Source organism: Oryx dammah, unplaced genomic scaffold (genome assembly GCF_014754425.2).
Source record: "Oryx dammah isolate SB20612 unplaced genomic scaffold, SCBI_Odam_1.1 HiC_scaffold_13, whole genome shotgun sequence".
In the NCBI taxonomy this organism is placed as follows: domain Eukaryota; kingdom Metazoa; phylum Chordata; class Mammalia; order Artiodactyla; family Bovidae; genus Oryx; species Oryx dammah.
In genome coordinates, this window is record NW_024070197.1 from 39,170,720 (window position 1) to 39,186,198 (window position 15,479).

Consider the following 15,479-nt stretch of genomic DNA (forward strand, 5'->3'; position numbering starts at 1 on the left):
ATCATATAACCGACAAAGAAGTCATATCCAGAATATATAAATATCCCCTAAAAATCAATAAAAACAAGAGGAGAAGGGAGACTGAGACAAGGGCTTGGGTGTCTAGAAGATGATGCTCAAGGCAGGAGTGAGGGGTAGAGAGAGTGAGACAGGGCAGGTGGACATCCCAATGCCAGGACGTTATCAAGGTCACTGATGTAGGCGGTGGGACCTCCAGGACTCCTGAGACAGTCGAGAGCTGTCTCTGTGAAGGTCAGGAGCTAGGGCGCCCGTCCATCAGCTATCATGCCCCCATTCCAGTCTTTTCCACAATTTTGGAAAAGACCCTGGATAGAACATTGACAGACTGGCTCTCTAGCAGTGGGAGCTTTGTACCCTGCACAATGGCCAAAATTAGAGGGATGCTGGCACCAGGGCCATATGTTACAAGCAATCCAATAGAAAATAGGCAAAAGATTTAAACAGATGCTTTTAAAAGGGGAGGGATGAATCCAACCAGCCAATAAATATATGAAGAGATGCTCTACCTCATTAAATTGCCTTGGAAATGCAACTTACAGTAACAGTGAGATACCACTACACACTCAGCAGATTAAGCAAGGGCTTCCCAGCTGGTGCCAGTGGTAAAAAAAAACCACCTGCCAGTGCAAGAGACTTAAGAGACTCAGGTTCAATCCCTGGATCAGGAAGATCCCCTGGAAGAGGGCATGGCAACCCACTCCAGGTTTCATGCCTAGAGAATCTCATGGACAGAGGAGCCTGGGGGGCTAGAATCCATAGATAGGATCACAAAGAGTCGGACACAACTGAAGCGACTTAGCAGGCACGCACGTGTGGCACCAGAGAGCCACAGGGATACTCATCCGAGCAGAGTGGAACTGAAAATTTGCTCAACCACTTCAGAAAAATGGCATAGTCTAGTAAAGTTGAAGACGCAGATGACTTGTAGCTCAGAAATTCCACTCCTAGATACATAGCTTGGAGCAACACAAACATTAATATGCACCTCTATGTATATACAAGAACACTCATCGCTTACAATACCTCAGCCTGCAAACATCCCAAATATCCGTCCACAGGAGAAAGGGTTCATAGCTGTAGTGTTGTCCCGTGCTGGAATAGCATACAGCAATGAACTTGAAAAAAACGTGTTTACATCCAACAACACAGATGAATCCCACAAATTTAATGGTAAGGTGAAGAAACGTGGATTTTGTTTATATAAACTTCCAAAATAAGAAAAACCAAAACTATGTTGTTCAGAGATGCAGATACAGGTGGTCAAACCGTCAGTACTAGTAAGGAAGTGATGCCTCTAGACATCAGGACGTTCTCCTGCCCTGTGCAGGAAGGTGTGGGGTGGAGAAAGGAGGATGGAGGTTTCAGGGGGCAGAGCAGGGGAGTCACATGGCAATTTGCTCTATAATTTTGGTTAAATTGTGTGTATATCCTGTGAACTCTTTATAGTTTACAATTTATTAATGTTCACCAATAAAGGATTACATCAACAAAACTGATGCGCACACACCACCTGTTCTCCCTTTGTGAGTTCCCCACCACAGTTACAGACAAGCCACCCCACCATTCAGGACCCACCATCAGACTTGATGACTCCGGCCCACCTGGTGGCCAGGCAAGCTTTCCATTCTATGGGTTCCCCCTCCCGACGCCCCTCTGAGTCTCGTCCCTCCCTCCATGCCTGCTGTCAGCACAACTCTGGATGCATTTCAGGTCCACCCAAGGACAACCAGAGACAGCTATGCCTCCCTGGATGTCCCTCCAACCTGTCTCCACCCACTGCCAGTGGCCCTTTGGAAACACCACTCAGATGGAAGACTTACCTGGTCAAAGAGCGTCAATACCTCTCTACTGCCCAAGCTCAACGATGGAGCCATTACCCCTCTGGTTTCTCTCTTGACTCCCCTATCTTCCCCCCCAAGCCCACGTGTCTGCACTCTCTCTCTCTTCCTTTTACCCCTAAACCTCTCCCCTTCCTCTCTCTTCTCTATTCAGATAGAAGCTGTCTCTCATAAGAAACCTTCCTGCTGGACTTCTCTGGTGGTCCAGTGGTTAAAATCCACCTGCCAATGCAGGGGACACGGGTTCGGTTCCTGGTGTGGGAAGATTCCACACGCCGCAGAACAACTAAGCCCATGGGCCACAGCTTCTGAAGCCCGTGTGCATAGAGCCCATGCTCTGCAGCAAAGAATAGCCCCCGCTCACTGCAGCCAGAGAAAGCCCACATACAGCAACAAAGACCCAGGGCGACCAAAAGTAAAAATAAATTATAAAAAGAAGCCTTCCTGCCACCCTGGGTTACACTCCTCACCCTCCCCTAACAGCCCACTGAAGGAAGCAGCCCAGCCCACAGGCTCCAGGCTCTGGGTTGGTTTGTGCTTCTGCAGCCTGGGTTCCTGGGGTGATAGAGCAAAGCCAGGACCCACCTGAGATGAGAGGCTCCCATTGCTGGAGAGGAAGGTCTGGGATGTTTTTTAACAGGTAACTTCTCATCAAAGCATCCCAGCAAACCCTGGGGAGGAACAGGGAGCCAGCTGACTAAGAGACACCATGGGCTCCAATACAAGGCCATCAAAGTAGTGACTATGAGGCTGAAGTTGAACCAGAGGCCCTTTCCCCGTTTTCCTTCCAGGAGCAACATAAGCCTCTCATTTTTGTTTAACTCATAGGCCTTCTCCACCAATGTCAATCCCCATGCAGAAGGTGGGAAAACCTTGGAGTCTAATGTGATATAAAAATTAATAATGAAATGTGACATTTTTGCTACCCCAATTTTGTCCACAAACATCAGGTTATGTTACCACTGCCTGGTATATCCCTGGTCCCACCAGATGGTGAGCCTGGGGGAAAGGGGCAGTGTGAGCAGCAGCTGGGCCTCCTCCCTGCATGGGGAGCCCCAGGCTGAGCAAGCCTGCCCCAGCGTAGTCTCTGCGCATGTGGGACAGATAGAGGGCAGATAGACAGAGGTTGGGTATTGGGGGGATGGGAGGATGAATGGACGGATGGCCAGGTGGTGGCTGGATAAAAGGACAGATAAGTGTATTCATGAACAAATTAAATGGAAAATAAAGGAATAATGAACAGATGGATAGATAGAACGATGAATGGATGGACAGACGAATGAATGAACAGAGACAGATGGGTGGATAAAAGAACAGCAGACATTCCCACAGAAGGATGGGAAAATCTACCAGTTTTCTTTAACAGATCTGGGAAAGCCAGGTCAGAGCCTCAGATGCACTTTTGCTGGAAATGTTCCCATCTTGCAGTTGGCAGGAATGTCGGGATCCCCCAAAGTCCTCTGCAGGCTGCCTCTGGGCTCTGGGACCAGAGAGAAAGGCAGGAGTGGTCAACCGCGACCCCTGGTGGTCAGGATAGGAATGACCGCCCCCGAGCCTGGCTTGGCAGCTCTGGCCATCCTGGCCCTGCTAAGGAGCCTACCTTCACCCTAACTCCAGGTGCTGACTTCTGGCCCATAGGCTGAGGTTCCCATCTAAATGTCCTCGGACAGCTCACAGCACGAGTGGTGTGCGAGGCAGCAGACCAGCGTTAACTCACACTCTGAAGGGCCTCAGTTCAGTTCAGTTCAGTTCAGTCACTCAGTCGTGTCCGACTTCATGACCCCATGAATCGCATCACACCAGGCCTCCCTGTCCATCACCAACTCCTGGAGTTCACTCAGACTCACGTCCATCGAGTCGGTGATGCCATCCAGCCATCTCATCCTCTGTCATCCCCTTCTCCTCCTGCCCCCAACCCCTCCCAGCATCAGAGTCTTTTTGAATGAGTCAACTCTTCACATGAGGTGGCCAAAGTACTGGAGTTTCAGCTTTAGCATCACTCCTTCCAATGAACACCAGGGCTGATCTCCTTTAGAATGGATTGGTTGGATCTCCTTGCAGTCCAAGGGACTCTGCGGAGTCTTCTCCAACACCACAGTTCAAAAGCATCAATTCTTCGGGGCTCAGCTTTCTTCACAGTCTAACTCACATCCATACATGACCACTGGAAAAACCATAGCCTTGACTAGACGGACCTTTGTTGGCAAAGTAATGCCTGCTTTCGAATATGCTATCTAGGTTGGTCATAACTTTTCTTCCAAGGAGTAAGCGTCTTTTAATTTCATGGTTGCAGTCACCATCTGCAGTGATTTTGGAGCCCAGAAAATAAAGTCTGACACTGTTTCCCCATCGATTTCCCATGAAGTGATGGGACCAGATGCCATGATCTTCGTTTTCTGAATGTTGAGCTTTAAGCCAACTTTTTCATTCTCCTCTTTCACTTTCATCAAGAGGCTGTTTAGTTCCTCTTCATTTTCTGCCATAAAGGTGGTGTCATCTGCATATCTGAGGTTATTGATATTTCTCCCGGCAATCTTGATTCCAGCTTGTGCTTCTTCCAGCCCAGTGTTTCTCATGATATACTCTGCATAGAAGTTAAGTAAGCAGGGTGTCAATATATAGCCTTGACGTACTCCTTTTCCTATTTAGAACCAGTGTGTTGTTCCATGTCCAGTTCTAACTGTTGTTTCCTGACCTGCATACAGGTTTCTCAAGAGGCAGGTCAGGTGGTCTGGTATTCCCATCTCTTTCAGAATTTTCCACAGTTTATTGTGATCCACACAGTCAAAGGCTTTGGCATAGTCAATAAAGCAGAAATAGATGTTTTTCTAGAACACTTTGCTTTTTTGATGATCCAGCGAATGTTGGCAATTTGATCTCTGGTTCCTCTGCCTTTCTGAAGGGCCTACTCCTGACCAAGTCAAACTCACCTCTCCCTGGCCCCTCAGAGCAGCCTTGGAAATAGCTACTAAGCCTCCATTTTACAGGCGAGAAACCTAAGTCTCAGAGGGGCCTCGAGAGGCTTCCCAAGGTCTATGGTGAGTGAGTTGCAGAGCCAGAATTTGAACTCAGACTGTCTCAGATTCCCTCCTAGGCTAGCTCCCTGCCTCCCTGACAGATCCTGCTGAGACAGTTGTGGCTGACTTTCTGAGCATCCCCGGTGGGTCCACAGCACAAATACACACAGCCCTTGGCTCCGCAGAACTCGCCCTCTGATGGGCTTGTTCCCACCCCTTCATGATTCTGATAAGGAGTCAGAGGCTAATTTGAATCTCAGCTCCAGCACTGAGTACTATGCTACCTTGGGCAAGTCTCTTAACCTTTCTGTGCTTTAGTTTCCTCATGGGTGGAAAGAATCTGATAATAATCAAAATTACATCACAGGCCTGTTGTGAAAATTAAGTGAGCTAATATATGTAGGAAGTATCGGGTACACAGTAAGGGCTCCTTCTCACCAGGATTCCGGTGAGCGGAATGGGGCTCAGATGAAGCAAAGCCTGAAAACTCACAAGTGTAGCAATGCCATGCTTACTTTCATTGTTTCTCAGAAGCAAGATGGAGACGAGGATGGGCAGCAAAATGGGGAAGATGGTGGCTGTGGGCTCTGTGGCGATGGCAGTGGAGGGCGTCTTCCAGAAGCTTTTCTGCTTCTTCCTACAGAGCCGCCCCGGGGCCCCGCAGACCTGGGAGGGGACATCGACTTCCTGCCAGCTCACACCCACAGCACAGGGCCTGGTGCCCACAAGGCGGTCAAATCTCAGCTAAATGTGTGCCTAGTCGGTGACCACAGTGCATACGGAGCAAGACTTCAGCTGGTCAGCAGGTGGCGAGCCTTTGGACTGCAAGGCTGTCTTGGATCTCTTTTGATCCCACACTCCTTCTTCCCAGGCACTGCATCAAGCACTGCCTCTAAGTCAACGGTCTCCAGCCCATTTGGCACCAGGGACTGGTTTCATGGAGGACAAATTTTCCACAGACCGGGGTGGGGAGGTATGGTTTGGAGATGATTGAACCAGTGAAAAAGTGAAAGTGTTAGTCACTCAGTCGTGTCCAACTGTTTGTGACCCCGTGGGCTATAGCCCACGAGGCTCCTCTGTCCACGGATTTCTCCAAGCCAGAATACTGGAGTACTCCCTTCTCCAGGATATCATCCCAACCCAGGGATCGAAACCAGGTCTCCTGCATTGCAGGCGGATTCTTTACCACTGAGCCACCAGGGTACATTACATTTATCGTGCACATTATTTCAATTATTATTACATCAGCAGCCCCCCCCCACCCCGCCCTGAGATCACATGTTAGATCCCAGAGGTTGGGGACCCCAGCTTAAGTTATATTCCCAGAACCTAATGTATCTAACCTGGACAAACATATGACTAAGGAAGAGACCCAAGATTTCTGGGAACATAGCAAAGAGTTTCTAAGGTATAAAGAAGTGAGCAAATGGAAATCTCAAAGTTTATTAGAGAAAATGCATTAAGTGATCCTAGGCTACCATTACTTTAATGACCTGACTTCGACTTGACTTTCCTTTCAGAGTATGTGGCCGCTGATTATGTATTTCAGGGTTTTTAAGCTGAAGCCATGGCATGTTATCTGGCCAGAGCTTTTTCAATTTTTTGGAAATGCCAGTCCATGGGTTTTGCTCATTTTTCCCCTAAGTTGTTTATCTTTTCTTACTGATCCATAGGGGATCTTGATACCAACTCTGTGCTTACATCTTTTCCCAAATATGGCTTGTCCTTTAAGGTGTATTTTGGGAAATAGAATTTTTTATTGGAGAATAGTTGATTTAAAATGTGCTCATTTCTGCTGTACAACAAAGTGATCCGTTGTACATATACATACATGAGCGTGCTCAGCTACTTCAGTTGTGCCCGACTCTTTGAGACCCCATGGACTGTAGCCCGCCAGGCTCCTCTGTCCGTAGGGATTCTCCAGGCAAGAATGCTGCCATGCCCTCCTCCAGGGGATCTTCCCGACCCAGGGATCGAACCCGAGTTTCTTCTGGCTCCTGCACTGGCAGGCGGATGCTTTATCACTACCTGGGAAGCCCACATAACATATAGCCACTCTTTTTTTTAGATTCTTTCCCCATATAGGTCATTACAGAATATTGAGGGGACTTCCCTGTGCTTTACAGTAGATCCTTATTAGTTCTATTGAATCTATATAGTAGTATGTGTATGTCAATCCAGTCTCCCATTTAACCCTCCCCTGCCTTTCCCCCTGGTAACCATGTTTGTTTTCTACATCACAGATGTAGAAAAGAAGCCCCATGGCTTCTGTCTCAAACACAAATTAGCATGTGGTCAATTGTATCTGGCTTTTCATCATGGTTAACACTTTTTTGATGTTTTCTTTAAGGGGTCTTGCCCCGTCTTGAAGTCAGAAAGATGTTAATCTATATTTTCTTCAAACAGTATTAAAGGTGTGCTTTTGACATGTAAACCCTTAATTCATCTAGAGCTGATTCTTGTTTTTTGGGGTTTTGTTTTTATTTTTGGTTTTGGGTGGTTTTTTTTTGAGATTTTGGCCATTTGGGAAGGCATGTGGGATCTTAGTTCCCCAACCAGAGATTGAACCTGCGCCCCCTGCAGTGGAACCCCGAGTTTTAACCACTGGACCACCAGGGAAGTCCCTAGAGCTGATTCTTGAGTCCAGTGTAAGGCTGAGATTTGAGAGGACTTCTTTCCCACACGTATCACCCGCTCCCCATGGTTCCCCCTTCCCTGGTCTGCCAGCTTCCACTGTCATATACCAGAGTCCCACATATGCCTTCTCCTGCTTCCAGGCTCTCCTTTCCATTCCTTTGGTCAATTTGTTTATCCCAGTGACAAATTTCCAAACACGTGGGGATTTTTAAATTATATTTTTGATATTACTAGCTCCACTTCATCGAGTTCAAAGAATGTGGTCTAATAGCAAGTCTTTGCAGTTTTTTTTTTGAAGCTTGCTTTCTAATCTAGTCTACTGTCAGTTTTTAAAGATAGCCCTTAAGTGCTTAAGGAGAATCTGATTACGGGAGACAAAATTCAATTAGTGTCCATTACATCAAATCTGTTTCTTATGTCATTCAGATCTGTATCTTGGCTAGTTTGTTCAGCTTTGCCATCCGTAATTAAGAGAAGCATGTGAGGGACTTCTCTGATGGTCCAGCGGCTAAAACTCCGTCTTCCCTGGTTAGGTAATTAGATCCCACATGCTCTAACTAAGATCCAGCAAAACCAAATAAAATAATATATTTTTTTAATAAAAGAGAGAGAGAGAAGCATTTGAAACATTCCACGTTGCTGGAGGATTTGTCAGCTTCTCCCTAGTCTATCAATTTTTAAAAGTCAGATTGGTCGAAGTAAACTTGCAGATGATAAAATTCACTTTTTAAATGATATGGATATCCACAACTACTGTCATGAGAAAAGGGCAAAGGCTGTGGAGCCAAAAGAAGCCATCCTAGCTTTTGAGGTAGGAGATAGATGGGGCCCCTGGGCTGGACAGCTGGTGTTTGTCAAGTGGAGTAAAACTGAAGCTTTGTTCTCACCCAAACACTCCAAGGGCAAAGCTAGTTGCAAAAGCTGAGCTCTGCTTAAGTAAAGAGATAAGGTGCCTGCTCCTGAGGTCAGAAAAACTTTCCTATCTGCACACGTGCATGTGTATAATGTCCAGGAAGGACACTGGGGAGCAGGAAGGAGCAGGAAGGCTCCCTGGGGGTCAAAAAGGAAGGGGGCGCCCTCCAGAAGAAGCATGGAATGCACCCACAGGCCTCTGCTGTAGGATCCATCTTAGCAAACAGTTGCACATGTATCTTTGGGAGGGTGCTAGGACCAGTCAGGTATAAAGAAAAAAGTGAAACAACTGGCCAAATGTAAACAAAGACCAGGAAGGACTGTCCTGTAGAAGTGATCTGAATCGCCTCTTTACCACGCCCCTCATTCAGGACGCCAGCACTCCTCTCCAGGTGTGTGTCTCTGCCTTGCTTCTGTCTTAAATAAACAAACTGCTTCTGTGTGCACTCCCACACCTTATGCTGTGTCTCTAATAATAAACTGTGTACCTGTTTTTACAGTTTTTGTCTTCTTGAAACATTCTTGCTTTCAAATGGGAGAAAAGAGCCAGGGTCACTTTGCATCTCACCTCCACCCCTGGGGACTAGGATTCCTGGTTTTCATCCAGGCTTACCCAGGTTCGATTCCTGGGCAGAGAACTAAGATCTCTCTTCAGGACTGCTCACTGCTATCTCTCCAAAATCAGCTTTACCGGTCAAGGGCAGCTTCCTGGTCCAGACAGAGAAATCAGGAGAGGCTGCCAGACTGAGACCACTAGGGTGTGTTGTCATCTTTCTGCAAATGAAAGACCCGAGGGACAGTATTCCAGGAAGCTTGTACAAGGCCTGGAGGTGAGAAAGGACCTGTTCAGAGAACGTGAAGTAGTTGAATATGACAGGAACAAGGAGGACAAGGAAGGGATGGTGGGAGACATGAGCACAGGTAGGACCCCCAGGGCCTGTCGAGCTCCAGTGGGAAGTTTGACTATGAGGAGGAGGAGGGTACGGAAGGGTGTCAGCAGAGAAAAACATGTCAGCTTACAGGATGAAAAAATTCCCTCTGGCTTCTGAGTAAAGCTCAGACTGGGAGTGGGAAGCCAGGGAGGGCTGTGGAGAGGAGGATGGAGGCCAGGTCTGGACCATGGTCGATGGGACGGGGCACCAGAAGGCAGAGCCCTCGAGCATCCTGGTGGCAGCCTTGACTGGCAAGGGGAGCCTGGGAAGAGAAGCCCTGAGTGGAACTCAGGACTCACCCAGGGGGGAGAGGGTTCCCCAGTTGGCACACGGTGGATAGATGTGAAGGGTAAAGACTGCACGCCCCAGATCCCCGAGCCAGTGCTCCTTCTAAGCAGCATAAACTAAGCCTGTGCGCCGCCAGTGCTGAGCCCCGGTGCTACAATACTGAAGCCCAAGAGCTCTAGAGCCCGGGCCCCGCAGCAGAAGTCACCAGTGAGAAGCCGTGCACAGGTAGTCCTAGCGCTCCGCAATGAGTGTGCACAGTAACGGAGACCCAGAGCGGCCAAAAGTTATACTTAAAAAGAGCAGGTTGCCAGGCTTAGCAAAAGAACTAAAGGAAGAATAAGCAGATGGAGATCTATAGGATGAAATTTGAATTTCAGATAAACGGTGAACTTTTTTTGTATCTGTCCCCCAAATCAAGCATCTTGTGCTTTATTGGGCAACACTCATTCAACACTCCTCCCCCTGTACACACACTATGCCTTTCTGAAAAAACAGCAGCAAACCAACACAGAAACTGCTAGTCTGTGGCCTTTCTGGCATCAACTTGTCATCCCTCACCAGGTGCCTCCTCAGAGTCTCTGGCCCTGTGCAGTGGTCCTGCCCAGACACGACCCCTGCCATCTTCCTGCTAAGTCTGGAAGCCCCTGAGCGCTGTGCCCGATGTGGAGTCCAGGCAAGGCCAGGACCCTGCTGGGAGTGAGAGGAGGACACAGGGGCCCCGCAAGGGCTCCCTCATCCCTGCCTCTACACCCAGCTGGGGCATTTCTGGGAACTGGGTCCCTGCCCAGAGCATGAACCCTTGCCGGGCTCAGGGCCACATGCCTGGGGCTGTCTCCTAGAATTACTAGCCCCATTCCGTGTCACTGTGGCCAAATCCTCCATTGGCAGCCCAGGCTTGGTAGGATCTAACAGGCCAGGTCCGCGCTGGGGTGGGGATGGGGGAGGGAGCTCCCAGGCAAGGCCCTGCTTTACTGGGCTGCGGGGTCAGCCTGGGACACTGCTCCCTGGAGCTGCCCAAGAGAGGGGCTGGAGATTCCCATGATTCTCGAGATTCTCATTGGAATGGGGACTCATCCCAAGGCCTGGGGAGCTGGGTACAAGCCGGAGCTGGCCAAACCAGGGGAGCTTGGATGGGGACTCACATCACCCTGATAGAGGCAGGGGGACACTCTGCCTGGAGTCAAAGTGGGAGAGAGACCTTCTCTGTGGGAAAATTGGAGAGATTTCATGGGAGACATGATAACTGAGCCCCTGACAATATCACTAGATCAGAGAATTGGGGAACAGAGGGGTAGGGTGATCGGTGGCAATGGCCTGGAGGCTGTACCACGTGGAGAATATTCCTAAAATGACCAAAGGCCAGCAAGGCTGGGGCAGAGGCAGCTCTGGGGAAAGTGGCAAAGCCAAGGGACACAGGATGTGCCCAGAGAGGAGCTGGACCTTAGGTGGATCAGCCTCCGAAACTCAGGTGGCACTGCTAACAATAATAACAAAAAATATGAATGATAGCAGTAATCATTCACTGAGCACTTACTTACCCTCTGCTAAGCCTCTTTATAACCAGTCCATTCTAAAGGAGATCAGTCCTGGGCGTTCTTTGGAAGGACTGATGCTAAAGTTGAAACTCCAATACTTTGGCCACCTCATGCGAAGAGTTGACTCATTGGAAAAGACCCTGATGCTGGGAGGGATTGGAGGCAGGAGGAGAAGGGGACGACAGAGGATGAGATGGCTGGATGGCATCACCGACTCGATGGACGTGAGTTTGAGTGAACTCCGGGAGTTGGTGATGGACAGGGAGGCCTGGCGTGCTGTGATTCATGGGGTTGGAAAGAGTCGGAAACGACTGAGCGAGTGAACCAAACTGAACCGAGCAACTAAACTGAACTGAAGCCTCTTTATATGGGTTATTTTATTTACCCTTCTAAACAGATATTACTATTACCCTTGTCTTACACAGGGAAAAGTCAGGCGCAGACAGGTGGAATGGTTTGTCCGTGGTCAAACAGCTGGCAAGTGGCAGGGCTGGCATTTGAGCCCAGGCCGTCCAGCTCTGGAACTGAACCATTCACCACCTAATGAAAGGCTATTCGTGTAAGAAATTAACAGAGGGCAGAGGGGCCCCCTGGGAGAAAAGGGATCTGGCCCCAGTTCCCGCCCTGTGATGTTCAAAGTCACCAAAATCTGTCTGATGGCCCAGAGCCAGTCGCTGAGACCCCGTCCCAGCCCACTGCTCCAGTGCCAGATATGCCCAGACCGGGCGCTGTGTTGGGAAAGAGAAGTGGCTATGTAGGCAGGACTGGCATTCCTCCTGCTGGTCACTCAGCACGCACAGTCCTGGAGGCAGGGCCTCTCTGTCTGGTGTGTCATCTCCACAGACAGCGACCACAGCATCTCCATTGATTTTGGACCCACCGGCTTCTGATGTGGGCCAACATCGCCCCCTGGTGGGAAGCCTGGGAAATGCGCTGGCTTCATGAGTGGTCTCCTCTGTCTATCAGGACAGGTCAAGGGCTATGGCGATTCTCTACAGCAGTGACAGCTAACATAGCAAATAAGGAGAAAACAAGAATGTGCAGCATGACAAGAGACTCGCATAATTTATACCAATTTATAAATACTGTAGGCGCCTCCCAGCTCCAAGAGCATAGACCAACAAATGTGAGATTTAGAACACACATCCTCACACCTACCAGGGGAAATTCAAGCCTGCCCAGTCATCAAAATGCCTGGTCACTGGAGCTCAGATGAAGGGGAACGAGGCACTCCCCTCCCACCTCCAGGAAGTCCTATGGCCCCAGTCACTAGTCTAAATGGCCTATAGGGGCCTGGGGAGCACTGGAGGAGGAGCCTCTGGGAAGGACAGGATCTTCTAATCTTCAGGAAAGGTGGGCTTGGAGTTAGTCCACATAATCTGGGAGCAAAAGTAAAAGAAACTTCGGACACAGGCTGATGAGGTCTCAAGCACTAGGTGGGTCTCTAAGCACTGGGCTGGGGACTCCCGGCCTGGGATGACCCTCTCCCCAAGGAAGGAAGCAGGGCCCAGCAGGCCTTTCCAGGACAGGCTGGTCAAGACCCTGCCCCCAGCCGCCCTAGGCCAGCTGCCCCACCCCACTATGACCTCTTCCTCCCTGGTCTCATTCAATCTTCACAGAGCTCTGGGACAGGGCAAGACCAGAGCCATCTGTCCCCAGGTCACAGATGTGCAAACCGAGGGTCAGTGAGAAATGACAGGTCCAAGGTCAGATAGTGAGACTCAGAGCCAGGCGCTGAAACATGACCTTTTGACTCCGCGACCAGTGCTCTGGTCACAGGCCTGGCCAGCTGGCCTGAGGCACCAGGGGCCAGTTGGCTGCCCCCATGTGGGGTTGACCTGCCTCGGAGCAGAATGCCAGAGGAGGTAGAGCAACATCCTGCCCTCTGGGCCTGGGGAAGCCATGGAGGTGGAAAAGGCCCCCAAGAGGTGACAGTGGCCTCTGGCCTCCAGCAGCTGGCCTGCCATCTTCTCTTCTGCAGGCAGCCAGAGAGGCTGGGAGCGCCGGGTCAGAAGTCCAGGTCATCCAGGCTACTGCACCATCTGGGAGGAGGTGAACACCTCCATCTCTGCCTCGGCCTCTGCCTCGGCCTCTGAGCGGCACCTCTGAGAGCAGAACCATAGGAAGAGGAAGAAACCTGCAAGAAAAGACTGGTCAGCAGGAGCATGGAGCCGCCTGGGGCCTCCCTCCAAACCCAGGGGCCTTCTTGGTCGGGGTGAGCCAGGCCTCCCTGAGGCCCAGGAGTCATGCTCAGAAGCACTCAGTCTAGGAAGTCAAAAGGGATGGAGCGCAGGAGCTGGAGGACCAGCTGCAAGCCCATAGGTTGCCTTTGTGCAAATAACAAGGTGGTATCCCCTTCCTGTGGGCTGGCGTAGCCCCAAACCAGCCTGTCTGGGGCCAAATTTCAGCCCCTGACTTGCCCCCTTGACCTGGAGCCCTTCAGCAGTAGACCAGTACCTGCTGTCCACCACCCAGCCCCCAGGGGTTTCCTCCTCGCCATCCACAGGCCCTACCGTAGAGCGAGTTGAAGATGGTGAAGAGGAAGAGCTGGGGCAGCAGGAAGACACTGAAGGAGAAGAAGGCCAAGGCCCAGGTGGTGCCCAGCAGCACGGTGAGGCCCAGCACGGTGATGGCATCCCGGCAGGCCCGGGCGCCTGGCGCCTTCTCCTGTGCCCGCAGTTTGTTCAGGACCCTCAGCGCCCAGGCCAGCACCACCAGGTTGAAAAGGGATGTGAGGCCACCATAGCCCATGACCAGGACACTGTGCACCCAGGGGCTCTGCACCCAGCATCTGCAGGGGAGGGGTAAGTGCTGGGGTGGGTATGGCTCCCAAGGCCCGAGGCGGGGAAGCCACGGTCTCCTAGGCCTCTGGACTGTCTCCTGAATCCTGTCCCCATCATTTCTTGCCTGACTGCACACATGGCAAAATCCTGAACTTGGCTTTCCAGCCAGGCCACAGGGCATGGGGCTGGGTAAAAAATGGGTGAAGTGGGTCAAAGGTACAAACTTCCAGTTATAAAATAAGTAAGTCTTGGGGATCTAATGTACTGTATGATGACTATCGTTAGTAATACTGCATTGCAGGGGAATTCCCTGGAAGTCCAGCCATTAAGGGTCTTTCTTGGAAAAGACCCTGATGCTGGGAAAGATTGAGGGCAGAAGGAGAAGCAGGTGACAGAGGATGAGATGGTTGGATGGCATCATTGACTCAATGGACACGAGTCTGAGCAAACTCCCAAAGACAGTGAAGGACAGGGAAGCCTGGTATGCCACAGTCCATGGGGTTGCAAAGAGCTGGACATGACTGGCCAACAACAACCACCAGGTGTTAAGACTCCATGCTTCCACTGCAGGGGGCACAGGTTCAATCCCTGGTCCATGAACTAAGATCCCACGTGCTGTGAAGTGTGGACAAAAAGTTAAAAATAAAATAAAAATAAATAATACTGCATTGCATATTTGAAAGTTGCTAAGAGAGTAGAGCTCTTACCACAGAAAAATAAGTTCTATAACTACATATGGTGATGGATGTTAACTACACATATTGCAATGGTCATTCTGCAATATATATATATAAATATCAAACCATTATGCTGTGTACCTGTAATTAATATAGCGTTATATGTCAAGTGTTATATGGGCTTCCCTGAGAGCTCAGTTGGTAAAGAATCTGCCTGCAATGCAGGAGACCCCGATTCAATTCCTGGGTTAGGAAGATCCACCGGAGAAGGGATAGGTTATCCACTCCAGTATTCTTGGGCTTCCCTGTGGCTCAGCTGGTAAAGAATCCACCTGCAATGTGGGAGACCTGGTTTGATCCCTAGGTTGGGAAGATCCCCTGGAGAAGGGAAAGACTACCCACTCCAGGATTCTGGCCTGGAGAAGTCCATGGACTTTATAGTCCATGGTTATAGCAGAGTCGGACATGACTGAGCGACTTTCACTTTCACTATATGTCAATCATACTTCAACTTAAAAATAAAACGTGTAAAAAAATTTGTAAGAATACATACATATGTAGTAAGGGTTTTTTAAATGCAAGTAAATGAAAGTTGCAAAATCCAGGGTAAGAGGAGTGGGGGAGAGGTGAGGAAGACTCAGGAGAAGCCAGTTCTTAGTTGAGGGGGCTCACTAACACCTCGGCATTGACCCACTTCCTGTCCTATGGAAGTGTCACTTCAGTTATTTTGCCCATGTCAGCAAATTATATAATAAAACACACATTCAAAGAGTCCTAAGTCACACTTCCTCGGAGAAACCATAATAAAACACACATTCAAAGAGTCCTAAGTCACACTT

The 15,479-nt window shown here is 49.7% G+C and overlaps 1 protein-coding gene across 1 annotated transcript in view; it reads right to left on the reverse strand.

Annotated features, from left to right (window-relative positions):
• Positions 1–12,221: 12,221 nt before the first annotated feature.
• ADGRG5 (adhesion G protein-coupled receptor G5) overlaps positions 12,222–15,479 on the reverse strand; it is a 16,500-nt gene continuing 13,242 nt past the window's right edge. The window contains exons 9-11 of the mRNA XM_040254125.1: positions 14,313–14,319; positions 13,694–14,219; positions 12,222–13,317 (exon numbers count right to left, since the gene is read on the reverse strand). Coding sequence (XP_040110059.1) covers positions 13,211–13,317; positions 13,694–14,219; positions 14,313–14,319 — 640 coding nt within the window. The 3' untranslated portion in view covers positions 12,222–13,210. The remainder of the gene's footprint in view (positions 13,318–13,693; positions 14,220–14,312; positions 14,320–15,479) is intronic.